The following is a 17,843-nucleotide window of genomic DNA, read 5'->3' on the forward strand; positions in this document are numbered from 1 at the left end:
GAAAATGACAGTAATTGTTCCTGTCTTGGCTTAAAAATAAAAATGGTGGATGGGAAAAAGAAAAAAAAAAAGTCATGATGCCTGCCAGATGGTACTTAGTTTATCTGCAACTGCTCTTTGGTTTTTTGGACCATTTATAAAGGAAGTCCTTTTTCCTTATGGTCATCCTTTCCCTTTGTAAAACTGGTTGAAATGGTCTTGCAGGAAAAGTTCAGCATTAGGGTTTGAATACTTCCATTCCTAACTTTCAATTGCACTCTTAGCTCAGCACCAATGCCACATAAACAATTCAGGGTGGACTCTAATTGGCATCAAATTACCTTTAAACTAGGCTGACAGTGCAAATGGGGCCTTAAAGACAGCTTGAGTGTAATTTACATCTGCTTAAAAGCCTCTTTATCCTTCCAGAGTTTTATGAAGGAACTTCTGTGTAAGTGAGAATTTGGCCTTTCTTTTCCTTCAGCAAGCTTGTGTGTGGTTATTTTTTTTTTCTCTCTAAACAGTGTTTTGATACTGTGTGTTGTTTAAATCTAAAATTCTTAAAAGGAAAAGGTTTTTAATGCATATTTATAACCACCTGAGTAATGGATGTTTTTTGCATGATAAGTTTTTTGTTTTATTCCCAAACAGCTGCAGTTAAAACTGTGTCAGTTCTCTCCTTTGGATTTGCACAGGATGCGGTACTTCTGTAGCTAAAGGACAACCCAAAATGTTTAGAAGGACTTTCTAACTCTTTGTGCAATCCTAGAAATAAATGTTATTGAAGTATGACTTATTCAGGTGTCCAGCATGCTTCAAAGGTGTCTCTTAAACCACAGGAGACTGTATGCTTATGCACACGTTTTTCCTTGTACAGATGGATTAGCTGGAGATGCTGTGTGAAGGCCTTCATAATATTCCCCTTGCTGAATAGTCGTCAGACTTCTGCTGTCTGGCTGCTGTTCAGCTGATGTGCTTTTGAGCTTTTGGTTGCAGCAGGTTGCTGCATTGTGTTTTCTTGGTCTCTTGGGAAGATTTTGAACTCTCGGGCTCTTTATCTGGTTTTCTTTCATGGAAATAGTGCCTCACAGCACTGCTCTCGTGAGCAACCTACACCAGCGCTGAAACTCTCAGATTCTCTAAGAAGCCTAAGCCTTTCCCAAAGCTGAAATCCTGTGGGGAAATCTTGTTTACCATCAGTTTCTTTTGGGTACTGTATAGTGGCAGCAAACAGATACGTTTTGTAAAGTTTCAAAATCAATCAATCTTTGCTGTAGTCAGCATGTGAAACACTGTGTCCTAGGCAAGAAATCACTAAATTCTATATATTTTTCCTGTCTTATTTCCATCATGGTTTTTAAACAGTCTTTAGGCTGAGGTATAACTCCTCTAGGAAGTCAAGAAACCTTTGCCTCTTCCCAGTCCCCATGCCACACTGCTCCTTTGGTAAGGAATAAACTTTTCAAAAGGGATAGTGAGAGTTTTTTTTTTTTTAATTATTATTATTTTTAGTTATAAATACCTTTAAAAGCTGATGTGTCTTTGGGCTTACAGGCAATCAAATTCCCTGCCAAAATATCCCGTTTGGTTATAATGGAGCTTCTTTCTCAAGTATTGAAACGTGAGGCTGGTATGGTAACCATATTTTTGCTCAGCATCAAAATTGTCAGAGTTCAAAAACGACAGAAAAATATTCTTCTGCTTGGTGCAAGATATTTTTTTTTTTTTTCCTGCTGGAATATATGAGCTTTAGTTCAATGTGAAGGTAAAAATCAGCATAAAAAGAAAACAAGATCAAGGTTATCACCGACAGATACACCCAAAAGTCTTGCTATGAAACACCATTACTCAGCTTTATGTTCAGGCAGATTCCCGTGGCAGATTTTACAGTGTGTTCTCATGAAAGTGGGCATTTTTCGCCTGAACACAGCTTTTCCTATATGCAGCGGTAAGAAAAAAGTCATTCTGTTGCGCACCAGTGTAATGATAGGTTCCAAAATCACTGGGCATCCCTTACTAGGGCTTGGTGCAGGTTTTTGGCCCAGCTGACGAAAATTTGGTTGTAAGAGTCAGACAGCTGCTTAATGCAAAGTCCTGTTTCAGTGAATATAGAGGTTATTTTCTTGTGCAGAAGTTCAAGCAAGTCTTTCTAGTGGACATTTTGCTTTGTTGTGGACATTTTAGTTTGCTAGTCTTTTGACTCTCATAACCATGTAGAGCTGTTTATTTCTGTGTGTTTTTGTTTTTGTTTTTGTTTGTTTTTCTCAGCATCTAGGAAACCCCTCCACCAACAAGGCTTTTTTTCCATTTACTTTTCTTTTTCGTTATCTCCAGTAGTTGCTTCCAGTACTTGCAGGTGCATAAAATACATGAAGAAACATTTAATTGCTCTTTCCACTCAGCTTAGCTTCAAAGAGAAATGTTTAAGCATCATCAGCTTTGGTAAGACTTGAGACTTTCTATAAATCAAAGACCTGCAAGCTTGCAGTCATTCCAACAAAGCATTATTAATTTTTTAATTTAATTTCTCCATTTTGTAGATAATTTGGCAAACATATTTTAAAGTTTTTTTTTTTCCTTCCCCCTGTAAATTTAAAAGCAGATTAAATATTAGGATAAAGTAACTGGCTTGTAAAAACTCAAATGCAGAGTTTTTCAACCTTTCTTTGCTGTGGATCCCTAAAAACTGTCTATGGGACTGGCAGACCCTTCAGATATGTCATGTGTATGCTCTGCTGTATAATTTAGATGTTTGGTTTTTATAGTCATCTTGGAAAGCAAGTAGTCCACAGACCACCTTCTGCCAGTCAGGGTTGAAGATTGTGGCTAGAGTAGAAAAAGGGTCAGTTCTGTACATTTCTAGGAAAGTTATGTTACTGTCACTTTTTTGTATTAGATTTGATCTTTACTGGATTGTACAAAGCTGTTACAAGGAAATTGTTGTTTTATAGAGAAAACAATGTATTTCTGAATGATAATCTATATAGACTTCACGCTCACTTGAGAGCTTAGCTTTTTGAGTGATTAAAATAGAAGTTATTATTGATTTCTATGAAACTAGTGTGAAGTTAAGAATAAGAGCTTGTTTTCTTATCATTTTTGTATTGCTGATCCTTAATAGCTCAGAAGAATCCAGCTGTGTAAAAAGAACACCCTTCTAGTCTGGGTCTGGTTTTAACTTCTCAATGTGTAAAACAGTAATTACTTTAAATTTCTGGTTCTATGAATTTCACAATCTTCTACAGTAATAAAGAGCTGGAAATGTTCTGGAAGCTAATGATAGGCCAAGTTAAGTTTAATAACTGTCAAGAAATTTGATGATGTCACCTTCTGCTGCAGTTTCTTTATCATTATAATCTCAGCAAGGTTTGAGTGAGGCAGTATTTGAGGAGGTGATCCTTAAGAGTTCCCTTGAGCAAATCTAGCAGGAAGTGGTGTTGCACACTAAGATTCATACTCAGGGGGATTGACAGAAAAGCCCTAACATCTAATATATTTATTAGCTGCCTCTAACCAGAAAGAAATACCCAGTACTACAATGTGGATGGTATATTAATTCCACGTTCTGTGTCTTAGAATGAAATGGATAGTTGTAGGCACTGTCTGACTGAAGTTTCTGGAAGGTCCTGATCCCTTCAGATCATCAGCTATCTTATGTGTCTTTTGAAAGAGCTAACGATTTTATCAGCCCTAACTGTGTTACATGTTGGAGTTATAGTAGGTAAATCCCAACAGAATTTCCCATGTGCTTAAATGCATGATTCCTTATTTATTATTATACACTGTTCAGATGCATGCTTAGCCTCCTATTTTTTAACCCATTTTAAGATGTATTATCATAAATAATACTTTGCTCTCACACAGTGTATTTAATTCATATACCTCAAATTGGCAGCATTTTATTCATGGACATGACAACTCCTTTGTGTGGTACTCATACTTTAAAGCAGTTTTAAATAATTCTGCTCCCTCCAGTGACACGCCTTACACCCTCACTGAAGAATTCCCTGGAGATGGTGATAGCTTCAAAGAAGCCACACGGTTTTATCAGTATTCACTGGGGCTTAGTTAGTATGATTTCAGCAGTTGCAACTATGATCAGGGAAGGGTCAAATCAAGTGTGCAGTATGACTGTTAAAATCTGGAAGATGTTTATGGTATCACAGTCTCACTAACGATTATTTATCTAACTTGCTAAATATCCTGAGCATTGCCTGGTACCAGGAGCATCATCCTCATTTTAAGGAGTACTTAAAAGGAGGATGCCCCATTTTGCCCATTCTTGGCCGTTTTTGCAGGTGATCAGGCATGTCTCCTGGGATAATGCACTCCTGAAGGATCCCCTCACTGTCTCATTTCAGCTCTTAATTTAGGTACTGCAAGCTGGGAGGTCATTTCCCATAAAACTTCTATTGTCTGTGGAGGGTGATGCACAACAGGAGCTATTGCAGGAGTTCCCAGTTGCTTTCCCTGAAGGATTACTTCTCTTCTGGCTATCCAGGCAGCTCTGTGAGACCAGCTTCCTCTAGGTATCTCAGAGCATCTGAAGTTACTGAGTACAAATACTTCACTCCTTTGTTATCTTCCCAATGTTTAATGACTGGTTTTGCAGTGCTAAGTTGTAATGCTGCCAACACATACGCAGAACCAGGGAGCAACTGTGGCTCTGTAGGTTAATTCTATGAATAGGAAACAAAAATGTTTATTACAACTCTGTGACCTTAAAATTTATTTTTAGAATAGGAAATAAAAATAGCTGTTTCCAATAGAAACAGTGTGTGCTAACATGGAAATAGCATGAACGAGACATACCACAGGAAATGTATTATTATGTGGATGTGCTGGTAGGTGATTTTTGTTTCTCAAGCTGCACTAGTTTGCAGAATTACCAGAATTCAATTAGCAGCCTTTTTAACCTGGCTTTTTTTTTTTTTCCTATTAGTGCATTATTCACTTGTAACGGTTCAATATTTAATTTATGAGTCAAATGTATGTTTTGTTATGTTTTTATTTTTAATGCAGCACCTTTTGTAAGTTGGCCCAGAGAGGTGGTTAGAACCAGGTGTCAAAATTCACCCCAAGTTGCTGCTCTCTAGCAGCTGTTACCTACATAATCTGAATTTCTGTCTGTCCATATCCTATCAGGTAAGGTGTCTCTGTCAAGATCCATCACCCCAGTCAGTGATTTACATTTGCTGGCTGTTTCAGCAGAGTGGCTGGTGAAGCTGAAGAGATGGGATAGAGGCTGTCTGTAGGGGTGTACTGGTACAGAGGGTTGAACTTTGCTGAGAAGGCAGCCCAGGGTGTGTAGCACTACGACAGGTTGAGTGATTCCTAGTTATATGGACAGAACACTTGAGTCTCCAGTCTTGTCAAGCTGACACATTTCATCACCAATAAATCTGCTTGCTAAATAAATGAAAAAGTTAATAAAACATTTCTATTAGTCATGACAAACGCTTGTCTCAGGAAAAGCTGAGAAAAAAAAAAAGACTTGATTTAAATATTTATTAAATCAAGTAATTTTTGAGACTTTCTTAAGACCTGAAGGTACGTTATGATATAAAACAATTGCATAATTCATGTTATATATTACATGAGTGGTGCAGTGTTGCTCAGAAGAAATAAAACCATTCTTATTTTAATGTTTCTAATTTTAAGGTAGCCTGGCATTGCATGTTAACAATGTTTTTGTCCAATTTCTCATTCAACTCTCTTGTCAATACCATCTGCTTGCTTGTTTTAACCACTTCTTTTACAATCAGGTGATTTTTGCTATCTTCACCCTCCTCCTGAATATGCCCAGCAGTCCCATCTGAATTTATTGGGGTTAGTGTTCTGAAAAACCTTTCCCCATTTCTAGTTCAATAGCTTCCAAGTCTTCCAGTGTTGTGGCTTATTTTGCAGTAGTCTAATCTACTTGTTATGCCTGTTGGTTTTGTTGCTCTGTAATGTATTCATTTATGCAATAGGCTCTACTCTAACAAAGCACTTAAAATTAAGTTTGAAGGTAGGCTTGGTGACAAGAATGTGATTAGCTCAAAGCTAAGTACCTGCCTAAATGCTTTGCTGGATTGGATGCTTAGAAAATATAGGAAAAGATTGGTTTCATTTTGTTGCATGTGTTTTAGAGCTGTTTTATCCTAATATCACCAGACCAACCTCTGATTACGAGTACTCAATGTAGAAGATTGTTAGGCTTTTGTTTTGACTTCATAATTTTCTAGATCTCGTTCCTGTCTTTTCTGAGCTCTAACCTTAACTAGCACCTCTGGTTTGCATGAAAAAGTGCATCTTTGTCTCTTAACAAGTAGTTTCAGGGCAACTGTGTCTTAAAATACTGGATATAGATAGCAATGAAAAGCTGATGTCACCAATTCATTTGACTTCTACACGTGTGAGGAGAGCAGAATAATTATACAATCCTAGACTGCAGCAGCCCACCCAATAACAGTATCTCTGAGATCCGATCTGTGTTTAAGGTGGAAAAAGATGAAATGAATGGTGCAAGGGCCACATTCTGCTCTTGTATTAATTTGTGCAGAGCCAGTATTAGAAATGCTGGGAAAGAAAAAAAAAAAAAGCTAAAAAAAAAAAAAAGCTGTATCCCACTGAAAATGAAATCTGAGGAAAAGATGTTTATGTATTTTTCCAGTTCATTATCTTACCTGCTGGTGTTTGTGTTTTTCCATTCCTAAAAGCAGTGTGCCCTAGCCCCCAACAGATGCCAGGGGATTTACAGGACTTAGTTTAACTTATGATCACTGTAAAACAGCCCAAAATCCAATGTTACAAGAATTACCTGTGATTTCAGCTCCTGCTTTCCTGAATCAGAAATTAGCTGGACTGGGTTTTTTCTTTTCCCATTGCTGTGAGACCAGGGCATTAGGCATTGCTGAGACCATTGAAAGCCACACACAACTCCAGGTATTTTCAAAGAAAGGGACATTTGTTGAGTCGTCTTTGCATACCCTTCTTCTGCAGTGTTTAGCTTGGATGTGTTGTCACTTATGGAGCTGTAACAAGCTCCTCATGAAATTCACACTGTGCAGTTCCTGTGTGTTATTTTTCAGGGGCAAGTCTATACCATGGCTTTCTTTCCCCCTTGTTCCTCCCTACTTGAGTTTTTGGCACCTTTATCAAGGACGATACTTGAGCAAATGCTTCACTTGATTGCGCTGCCTAGACTTGAGGGTAGAAATGGAGTTAGGCACACTTGAAAAGTTATGAACTGAGGCAAATGTTTAAAGCTTTCTTTGCACCTTCTTCTTTGCATCAGCAAACCAAATAACTGCTTTCCCAGAAAGACTAGTCATAATTGTTTTTACTATAAATATTATGATAGCAAGAAGGAGAAAAAAAGGTGGTTACTTGCTTTCTACCAGTAGCGTTACTATCTGAGTGCAGCCTATACCCAGAGCAATACAGAGTCCCAGGCTCTTGCCCAACGTCTTTCTCCTGGACTTGGGACAAACAGGTGTTGGCAGTGAGTAGACCTGGGCTCTATTCACAGCTCTGCCCTGCCTTGCTGTGAGCCCTTAATTACTTTTCCTCTCTTTGTCTCTCTTTCCTTCTGCGTCCCTTTACATTACAAAGGGTGGGGGCTGACTCCCATTCTGTGTTTGACCCTGCCTACCCAACTGGTGGGACTTGCTGTCAGGTGGCACATCAACGTGTTCTTGTAATACAAATAAATATTAAGAAAGCTCTATTTTGCCCCTCAGTCATCTGTGACTTGGGACTCTGTATTTGACACTGACTGACCACTTCACCATCACTATGAATGGACTTTCAGGTTCCTCGTGTTTGACATGGATGTCCTCAATTAAGGCTCAGGTGCCAGGGCCGCAGGCCCACCCTGTGAACACTGTTGAAAATTCCCTAAAGTGCTTCAAGGCAATAATTCAGACAGAAGCATGAAGTTCCAGGGCAGCATTGGAAACACTGCCTTGATAACCATATAGCATTGGGCAACATGGGCAATCTTCCTTCTGCCTTCCCCACGTGTCAGTCCACGGTCCTCTTCAATTTTGGTAGTATATGAGTGCACAAGTGGATTGAGGCATTTGTCTTAATCCAGATATACTGTGAGCTATGTTCTCAGCTGTGAAGCTATATGCAGAATACTTTCTGCCTAACATTAGTTTTCTGTTTGTCTTTTACAGCACTTTTACAGGCAGTCATAGCTGGTGATCTGCTGAAGGTAAGCACAGAGCACTGAGTGTACATGTTTTCACAGCTATTTGCAGGTCTGATATACTGTAAATTATGTCACACCTCTGCTCAGAACATAAATAGACTGCTGTAGGGACTGCTGGCAAATGCCATTTTACAGCCTTTCCAGGAAACCTTGAATATTAGGGGAACACATCAGTCAGGTGAGGTGTGAAATTTGAGTGAATAGGATCTGGTGTTAGGCAGCACCTTTCAGCCTAGGATCCATAGTGCACTGTATGGAGCAATGTGTCAGTTACTAACAGGGAAATTACTCTACTAGCAGAGGCAGCACTGAACCGGGTAGATCTGGTGCAGCCTTACACAGTAAATGATATTTTATTGTAGTGATATTGGTGGCCAAGTCACTAGAGTTGTTAGAGGCATCTTAACTTCTTCCTACGTAGTGACAGGATCAGGTAGAGTAAAACTCAGTTTAGTGTCTTATGGTCTGATGGACATCTCAAAATGGATAGTATCTTGGTATTGTCAGTTTTTGGTACCCTGCTTTGGGAGGAAAAGGCACCCGTGTTAAAAAGTTTTGTTCCCAAAGTCTGACATTTATTCAGGCTGTGTTTTTCAGTAGCCAAGTCAGGGTTTGCAAACATGCTCCAGAATTTGGATGAAGGCTGTGATTAATGATTGCAATATTATCTGGGAAAAGCCAGCTTGGAGCCATTTGTAAAAATGACAGCGCTGTTAGGCCAACTCTTTGCCTGCAGGTGCACCTTCCATACCTCCTCCTCGGCTGTGGTGGCTGCAGAACCTAGGGAGCATTCCTCAAGCAAGCAGTCATAAAAATATTGTCCGGTTTCTGCTTCTTGAAAGCTTTTTGCCCACGTTTGCTTTGACAGGGAAATTTCTTGCCTTCATTCACATGTTTTACATCATAAATATTGCCCCACGGTGACAAGCTGCTCCCTCTTTTCTGCATTAATCTGTACTGGAAGCCCCCCCAGGGTCTGCAGCAATTCTGAGAGCTAACCAGTGGGTGTTCCCTGTCCCTTCTTACCCTGGATAGTGTTTCCCCCTCAGAGGGCCCTGGACAAGGTAGAGTGTGTGAGAAGGGAGATCTGGGGCAGCTCAACTCCAGCTCCCTGTGGATTTCTGAGTTTTCTGGTTTATTCAGAAAGTGTTTGCCTTGGGTATGCCTCCCTTAGTGAGGAAAAAAAATGGAATTTTCAGCAGATGAACCAACATTTCCTATCAAATATGTATATTTTTAAATATCCCAACAACTTCACTGAGCATGGGTTTGTAAGCATTGCTAGCAAGCAGTAACTCACTGCTTGTAGAGCAGCAATGCCTCATTATTCAGGAAATATGACCTGGTCTTATTAACCCATATAGTTGTCAATACTTCCAGTTTCAGATATTTTTCATTGAGGCCTAAAAGCTGACTTGAAAGTAATATTATATTTCATCGCATCGCATTGCATTGTTGTACTGATTTCCTACAAAAATGAAAAAATTATTTGCCTGCATATTTATTTTTCTGCTTCTCCTTCCTTATCATATTTTTCTCTCTCTGTGTGCATTTTTTTTGTTTGTTTGTTTATTTGTTTTTTCAAGTTCATAGAATGCTGTAAAAAAGGAGCCAATTTGTTAATCCAAGGACCCGACCATGGCTCCTTGCTGCACCATGCTGCCAAGACTGGGCACGGCGAGATTGTGAAATATATCCTGGAGCATGGTGAGTCACAGTGGGCAAACCCACAGAGAGCTGTACTTCAGCCAAGTGTCAGTAGGTAAAATTGCACAGCACAGCATGGCTGGGAGTGCCCGCGCTCCTTGTGGTCACCCTCAGCCAAATGCCCATCTGCAGCATGTGTGAGCAAGAGGCTTGGAATGTATTAGCAATGGCAGCGATGACTCCAGATAAAGGGAAACTAGAGTAATTATGCTTTTTGAGGAGAATAGGTATTTGCACAGTTGCATCAGTTGTAAGGCTGTGAAGACCCAGGGTGATGCTCTAGCTTGATCTCTGGCATGGGACTCCTCTGAACTAATTTGTTTTTCAATTAGAGCATCTGTTGTAGAAAGCATCTAATCTCTATTAAAACATTTACAGCGATGGAGAGCCCCTGCTATCATTGATATTATTTCAGTATTTAATAATACTCTGCTTAGGAAACCGTGCATTTGACTAAATTTGACTTGTTTCCTCTCCAACCTTCCAATATTATGTCTCGGTTAAATTCAAGATTCGTAACAAAAATTATGATCTCTATTTTAAGTATATATATTTGTAGTCTATGATCTTGCCATGTTCCTTTTTACCTTTGGACTCTTTATTTTTGTCAGTAATGGGATTGCAGGCATGCTTATAAGGGCTATACAACAATTTGTGTGTGTGCATATGTTTGAGGCAGTAGTACACCCCGTAGAGTCTCTGCCTGTTGGAACTGCAGTAATCTTGTTCAGTGGTTGCTGGAAAATGATACAGATACAGACAATAACAGTGTTACTGCTCTGAATGCAGAGCTACAGTCCAGTGATCATCCTCTTGTTCTGCAGGATATGATTCTGAGTCCTTTAAACATTCTTGTAAGTATTCTCTCATCCCTCTCCAAAATATCAATGGCTATTTTGACTTTTGGGTGTCACAATCAGATATATTAATTCATCAGAAGTCTTAGCACTAAACACAGAGACCGTCTCTGACAAATGGAATGTGTTAGCTAATGCTTGAAAGTTACCACAGAAACTGTACAGAGAGGAGAAAAAAACCACTCCTCATAGTAAAGGAAGAGGCAATAATCCATCTGTTAATATTTGTTTTAATTGGGGTGGGATTTAGCTTCAGTTTGACTCCTAACATTTAGGTGCTTACATACAGGTGTCACGTAGTCTATAGGTCTAAGTTCCCATACTGTCAAGAGAGATCTAGTTCATTTGTCCTTGTATGATAGAGGTACTAGCGAAGACCTATCTTCTTTCAGTGTCAGATGGAAATGAGAAGAGCTTCTTTAACAAAGCACTCTTCTAGTCTGAGTAGCTAAAGGGAGATCCTAGGCAAAGTAGACACTGGAGCCCAGCAAGTGACCCAGATTACAGCCACCTGTGTGCTTCATTCATTTAGCTAAACATAACTGTCTAACGTAATTTGCCCCTGAACATCCAGGACATCTGCATGGGTCTGCAAGGTAACATACAAGGCCTGTCGAAGGCCCATATCCTTCTGGACTGGTAGCTGGAGGCCAGGAAAACATCCCTGTCATTGCAAATGCAAACCGAGGCTTGCCGTTCAAGAGATCAAATGGCACAAAACAACAACAACAACAACAAAGTGTGTGCAACTGAACTATGTCCCAGACATTTGGCTGAGGGGGATCTGAATTGCCCTTTTTTATGTGTAGATACCTCCATAAGAGTAGATATGTGTAGTTGGCCTTATATCTAAATATTAGCTGTTTTTCTCGCAAGTTATAAGAAGTCTTAGTATTACTAACTAGTATTACTAACTCTACCTCTTAACTCCTCTGGATTATCCCATTAGTCACAGTTCATATATGTGCCTCTAAGTTCAGTAAATAGGTGTAATTACACATACATTGTTTTACTGTTTCTGGTTTCTTCTCTCAGTGCACACGACCTGTGACACTTCACTGTCGTGGATGCCTCTCCGGGATTTTTTTTAGGTTCACATGCCTTAGTTTACAAACTGACCCAGTTACCATTCCTTTGGTGAAGGTTTAGAATGAGATCATTTAAACTGGTAAGGATGTGAGTAGGATATCCATGGGAATTTTTGAAGTGAATAGAGAAATGTGAGGGATTTTGGACTGCTAGACAAAGACAGACCAGAAGGTTGAGCAAATGTCAGCTCAGTTCCTCTCTCCCCCCTCTATCCCCAGGGATGGCAGGAAGCTTTTGCGGCTTTCCAGACATATGTCTTCTGGGCTTCTCCAAATGCATTGTTTGTTTAACATACTCTAGGGATCAGAGAGTGCATGGGACAATACTCTAATAGAGGCCTTCTCTCTTCCCCTACCAAGCAATTAATGAAACTCATTTCTACCCTGGGTACTTCTCAGTCACAAATGAGCTCTCTTGCTGAATCATCATCATCATAATATCCTTGTTTTTCTGTTGCGTTCTCTGGCACCTGGCATCTTCTCAACATTAATTAGTGTATGAGACCCAATCCAACGCTACTAATATCCGAGTCTTTCCCTTTATCTAGCTTCTCATTTCTGCTGATACCCACCCCTGATAAAAATGGATCTTACTCTTGTTCTGGCAATTACCTCTGCCCACTCGTACTTCCCCCATAGTTTGTCTGCTTTCCATACATGGCTGGAGATTATTAACATTAATGGGAGTTCCACAGCAAAATACCCTCCAGCACACAGCACAGAAAATCTATTATTAATCACAGGGAAAACCTTCTGAATATATTTTAAAGTAACAAAAGCAGCAAGACAAAACCCACCATACCAAGAGTTTTAACTACCTAGTGCGAAGCTACTGGCATGAATTAAATGTGGTAAAGGGGTGGGAAATTCTCTCCCCCCCCCCCCTTCCCCAACAAACACACCACATCCATAAGACTGGGTTTATGAAGGAGGAAAAATGGTGTTGTGATGTTGAGGCTGTCCTTTTTGGTGATGGCTTTACGCCTTCTGCAAACATGCAGGGGAATTAATACAAGAGGTTATTCTGTGATCTCGATCAGAATGATTTCAGATGTTAAAGGGGAGGAAAATAACCCTTCGCAAGTTAGAAAAAAGCAGAGATGAGTCACACAGACCGCTGTGCAGTGTTGCCAGATACTTATCAGAGGACTAGCACAAGCCTGGAATAGAAGCTGAAGCACCGATGTAGTAGGTGGTGGAATGACAGCTGCTTACTGCTGCAGGAATGGTCATGCTGGTTGCTGTTTCTGCAAAACAGTTTCTCTTTATCCTTTGTGTACAAAGGGCAGAAACACAGACCTAAATGTTGTTCAAGAGGGCCTTCATAAATCAGGGGTCCTTTGCTTGTATTGGGAAGGTCACCTTTTAAGATCTGTCTGTAGCTAGGCTAAGAAACACTTAGCAAGAAACTGAGGGCCAAACTCAGTAGGTATCAGAACCACATCTGCTTATGGCTGCAGTCAGCAACTGTCTCACAACCCAATGCTTACACATTATAAAAGAGTTAACTATTTACTTGCTTAACACAATCAGAAGTAGGGAAGGCTTAAGAAGCTCAGTTAGAAAAACGATCTCCTAAATCAACATCTGTATTTGGAATCAAACTTCACTTGGAATCTTCATCTGCCAGTTCTGAACTATTTGTAATTTATAACCATTATTCAAGACAAACAATCCAAGGTTTATCTTCTCCTTCTTTTCTCTTCTTCTCTAGAGGCTCAAAAGACAAGCAAGAATTCTCTATTAGTTTTAAACAGAATAGAGGAAAGTTAATTACAGTTGCTTAGGATTTTGTGTTGGAAACTTCTAGTGGAATAGTCAGTTAGTAGAGCATCTCATCCTGAACATTTCTGTGACCTCAGATCTCAATGTCCTTGCTCCACTGGACAGCATCCTCCAGTAAGCAAGAAGATGCTTTTGTTACTTTTTTGTTATGACTGGAAAGCAAATTCTTCTGTGACAGAGATGTATGTCAGGGACAAAATTTGGATAGCCATCAGAAAGTAACACTGTAGGAGAGTGAGTATGCCTGACATTCACTACTATCTCTAGATTTTCAGAGTGTTTTATGGTGGGAGGACATTTGTGAGGGGCCTAAGTAGAAAACAGCTCCGTTTTCCTAGAAGGCACAAGGTATAAAATAGTCTATTTTACTTTCTAAATTTACCAAATTTGAGGTTAACATGGGTGAGAGACTGTTCAAATGGAAGCTATGATCCCATAATCAGACTACACTCCATGTTACAGTGGAAATTCAAAGCCAAAAGACACTAGTAGTACAAAACAGACACTATTAATCTTCACATCAGGTAAAAATGAGGAGTGCAGAGTTGGGGGAAGACGTGAAATAGTTCTGCCTTTTCATATTACTGCTATTTTAAAAATATTCCCTCTTCGACTGTAAGGAACCAAATACATTTTTGTCCCACAGATAAAAACCTTAATCAAATTATTGACCAAAGAGGTTTTTGACAGATAAACACCCAGAAATGCTGCTAATGGAAGACATTGCTGTTTAAAGTAAATTCACTTCTTCCTCGGTTCTACCATGGAGGGACTGACAGGACAAGGGACTGGCAGGGGTTAATAGCTGTGGGTCTCCTGGGGGTAGCTGTAACCACCTCCATTAGAGAGAGCAGGGTGTGCTGCAGGCCTGGAGGCCTTTTGTACCGCATGGTGCTGTATATTTTGGAAATGCCTCAGAAATATGGTCATTTTGCCTCTCTTTTATGTTGTAGTGAGCTCAGCTAAAGGGCAGCTGCTTTTGAGCGTCTCCTTCCCTTCCCTCCTCCCATCCCCAGCTTAGGCTTCTCTGCCTCCTGAGAAACTGGAGAGGGGCTTTGGTGGAGTGAAAGAGGGCAGAAGGAGAGAAGGAAGAAAGTTAATAATTCTACACAGACAGTCTATCGGAGATGTTAAGGAATGAAAGTGATCTCAGCTGGGCTTCCCCTCAGTGCGTCATGCTTTTCAGCTCCTTTCATGCGAACTTCTCCCCCCGCGTCCCCATCCTGCCATTCTTTAGTCCCCAAGTCTCTCTCTTTCTCTCTCTTTTTTTTTTTTCTCCCTCCACCTCTCCACACATTTCTATCTTTTGTTTTTATTTCCCCCCCTGCTGTTTTCCTTGATAGAAATCTCACTCATGCATTTCCCTTCCGGATTTCTATGGGGTTATTTTGTCCTCTCTCTCTCTGCGCCTTGGTCCCCTTTTCTTTCTTTGCCTCTTGTCCTAGAGTAAAACAGCCGCCTCCCTGCTGGGTCAGGATGACAGTGCCGTTAGCTTTCCCAGTGCCAGCCCTTCCCACATCTGTGCAGCTTTTGTCCCAGGGCAGAGGGGGATTTGGAATGGTCGGTTGGCAGCGCCAGGGAGACTGATGTAAAAATGAGGTCCAAAAGAGAGGGGAAAGGGAATTAGGAGGAGGGCGTGAGATGGTTTAAGAGAAGCACAAGCGAAAATAAAATAAAGAAGTGCGGGGCACAGATCAGACTGTGTGTGAGTTGGAACCATCTAATTTCAGAGATAGAGCAGAGGGAATGAAATGAACGAATTCTGGATGTTGCTGCAAATTGAGTAACCCAAATATCTAGTCCTTAAGTATGTCTGGGATGGAACTGGGTTGCTCCCATGAGATGCTTTATTTGGAACAGTTTGCTGGAGAGCCCTCTTTTTACGTGGCACCTGCTTGGGTTTGTACTCACGGACAGCCCACTCAGTCCTCAGCACTCGGTTCCTCTGACCTAGTGTTGCTGTTTCTTCCTGTTCCTGACCAGTTTTCCTTTATCCTTGGTTTTCCCTCTCACCAGACCTACTCTGCTCCAGCTCTTCTGTCCTCTCAGATCATGTTCTTCTAACTTATCTCCCACTCTACGCCTAATGTTTTAACCCTTTTTTTCTGTTTTCCTCCACTTACCAGGGTAAGTACCTCTATGTCCAATGCAGCCAGTCCAGACACCGTGCTCCACCATTGCATCACAACCTTCATTGTCCCATCTGTGAACAGAAATAGACTATTATTAACTTAACACTGCAGGTCATTCCTTGTTACCCACCTCTGGGATGTGGTGTTGTAGTAAGCCATGGGGAATCACATTTATTTTTGAACAATGTGATTTTCTTTAGAATGCACTGTGTTTTAAAAAGGAGAGAGACTAATGAGCTTGGAGAACTGCCATAGTAGGCATGCAGGTGCACTGTGCCCTGGGGACTAAGCATGCTAGTTTTTTTGACCACCTCTTTCACAGAATGGTGGAATATGAAGGTAAGGAGCTATCTGCAGTTCCAGGAGCCATGGCAGCCAGCTCACCCGACAATACTGCCTGTATATGTTGTAAAAGGAGTGAGAGAGAGACAGACAGCACTGATCCACTTCAACACATGTTCAGCGAAATAAGTGAAGAGAAGTTGTGTGTAGGCCTTTGTAAGTAAATAGTGTGAAATTCCTCAGTTTCAGGTGAGATTTGCTGTAAGCTCGAGGACCCTTGTGTTTGAAAGTCAAAGTGTGATGAAGAGAAATATTCATGAACAGGAAGTAAAATTCCTATAAAGTTTCACTGTTCCCCTTGCTAACTGCCCCATACCATCTGGCGGTATGCTCCAGAGCAGTGGAGAGGAGAATAATAACACAAGCTGCAAAGGGAAAAGTACTTCTTGTTTCAAATGCAATTCAGATCCTAGCTTTTCCATATCGCTGTGATTCAATGATGGAATTTACTGCTATAAACATCTGCCTGAAGTGAATATCAAGAACAAAAGGACATTAATGTAAATGAATTATTTTGTCCAACTTAACAAAAATCTTTTCTATTTTTCTTAATCTTACTTTCCTGATCATTGCTGACCAGTAGAGTACAGGATTTGCATATCAATATAAAGACCGCTGGGAATATTCCACCCTGATCTACATTCTGTATAGTGCTATTAAATGAAGTAGCGCAGGGATGTCATTCACGACAGAATTTGGCTAATTTCAACTTCCTAATGACATTTTCTGTCTAATGCTAACAATAGATTTTAACTTGTTATATATCAGGGTTTCCAGTATATCAGCATTTTCAATGCGCTGTACTTATGTGAACCACTTAATTGAGCAAGGTGAAGAGTGAGAAAATAAAATCCATGAATATTCATTCCCAGTATAATTTAGAGGCTGCTTCTCTCTGACGCTGAAACTCCAGCAGTGACTGTGCATTCAGAATTTTGCTAGTGCAAGGGCTTGTGCAAACATTACCTTGAAGTTTAGCATATTTGTGCTAACTGAGCTTTCAGTTGGTTTCTTTTACAGATTTGCACTGAATATTTTCTCCTGATAGTCGTGCTCCTAAAGTTATGCAAACAAATGCTACCTGACATACTTGACTGTCTTTTGCAGGTCCATCTGAATTGCTGGACATGGCAGACAGCGAAACGTAAGTACAATCTACCCTACCTCCTCACAATACATGTGTTACAGTAGCAGACCTCTCTCATTTTTCATAATGGCACATCTCTTCAAAAACAAACAATCCATCATAAGCCCCCCAAACGCAAACAACAGCAGCAACACATGTGGCTTTCTGGCCTAAAACAAATGTTTCTTGAGCTCCAAAAAGGTTTTCCTCTCTATTGCTTCCCATTCCTCATTAGTCTTTCTAGAGAGATACAAGTCCCGCATTGTGCTTCAGTGTTTCCAGAATCTAGTAGCTGAGGGACCAACATGAAGAATTAATTCCAAAAGTCAAGACGTAACTTTTCTTGCTCAGTGCCTTTTCTTTAGTCCCTTTTTGGTTCATCCAGAATGCTCTGCCTTAGCTGTCCTAAATGGCCACAGCTTGTGCAAAGATTTCTCTCAAGTACTTAGAACCTCAGTCATCTCTGATATTACTTAAAAAGCCTTTACTTTCCAATTCCCAACTGTTCAATATCTTGTTGTACAATCATGATATCACAAAGACTATGGGAGGGATCCATGAATAATCCTGGAAAGCATATGGAATATGTGGGAAACAAAACAGCCTTTCTCATAGGGGTTTAACCTG

The 17,843-nt window shown here is 40.3% G+C and overlaps 1 protein-coding gene across 5 annotated transcripts in view; it reads left to right on the top strand.

The window, feature by feature from the left end:
* Window positions 1–17,843, top strand: part of DGKI (diacylglycerol kinase iota) — a 219,082-nt gene that overhangs the window by 194,367 nt on the left and 6,872 nt on the right. For all 5 annotated transcript variants that reach the window (XM_066998132.1, XM_066998135.1, XM_048051847.2 and 2 more), the window contains 3 exons: window positions 8,145–8,182; window positions 9,766–9,886; window positions 17,198–17,234. In XM_066998132.1, coding sequence (XP_066854233.1) covers window positions 8,145–8,182; window positions 9,766–9,886; window positions 17,198–17,234 — 196 coding nt within the window. The remainder of the gene's footprint in view (window positions 1–8,144; window positions 8,183–9,765; window positions 9,887–17,197; window positions 17,235–17,843) is intronic.

Source organism: Anser cygnoides, chromosome 1 (assembly GCF_040182565.1).
Source record: "Anser cygnoides isolate HZ-2024a breed goose chromosome 1, Taihu_goose_T2T_genome, whole genome shotgun sequence".
Classification (NCBI taxonomy): Eukaryota; Metazoa; Chordata; class Aves; order Anseriformes; family Anatidae; genus Anser; species Anser cygnoides.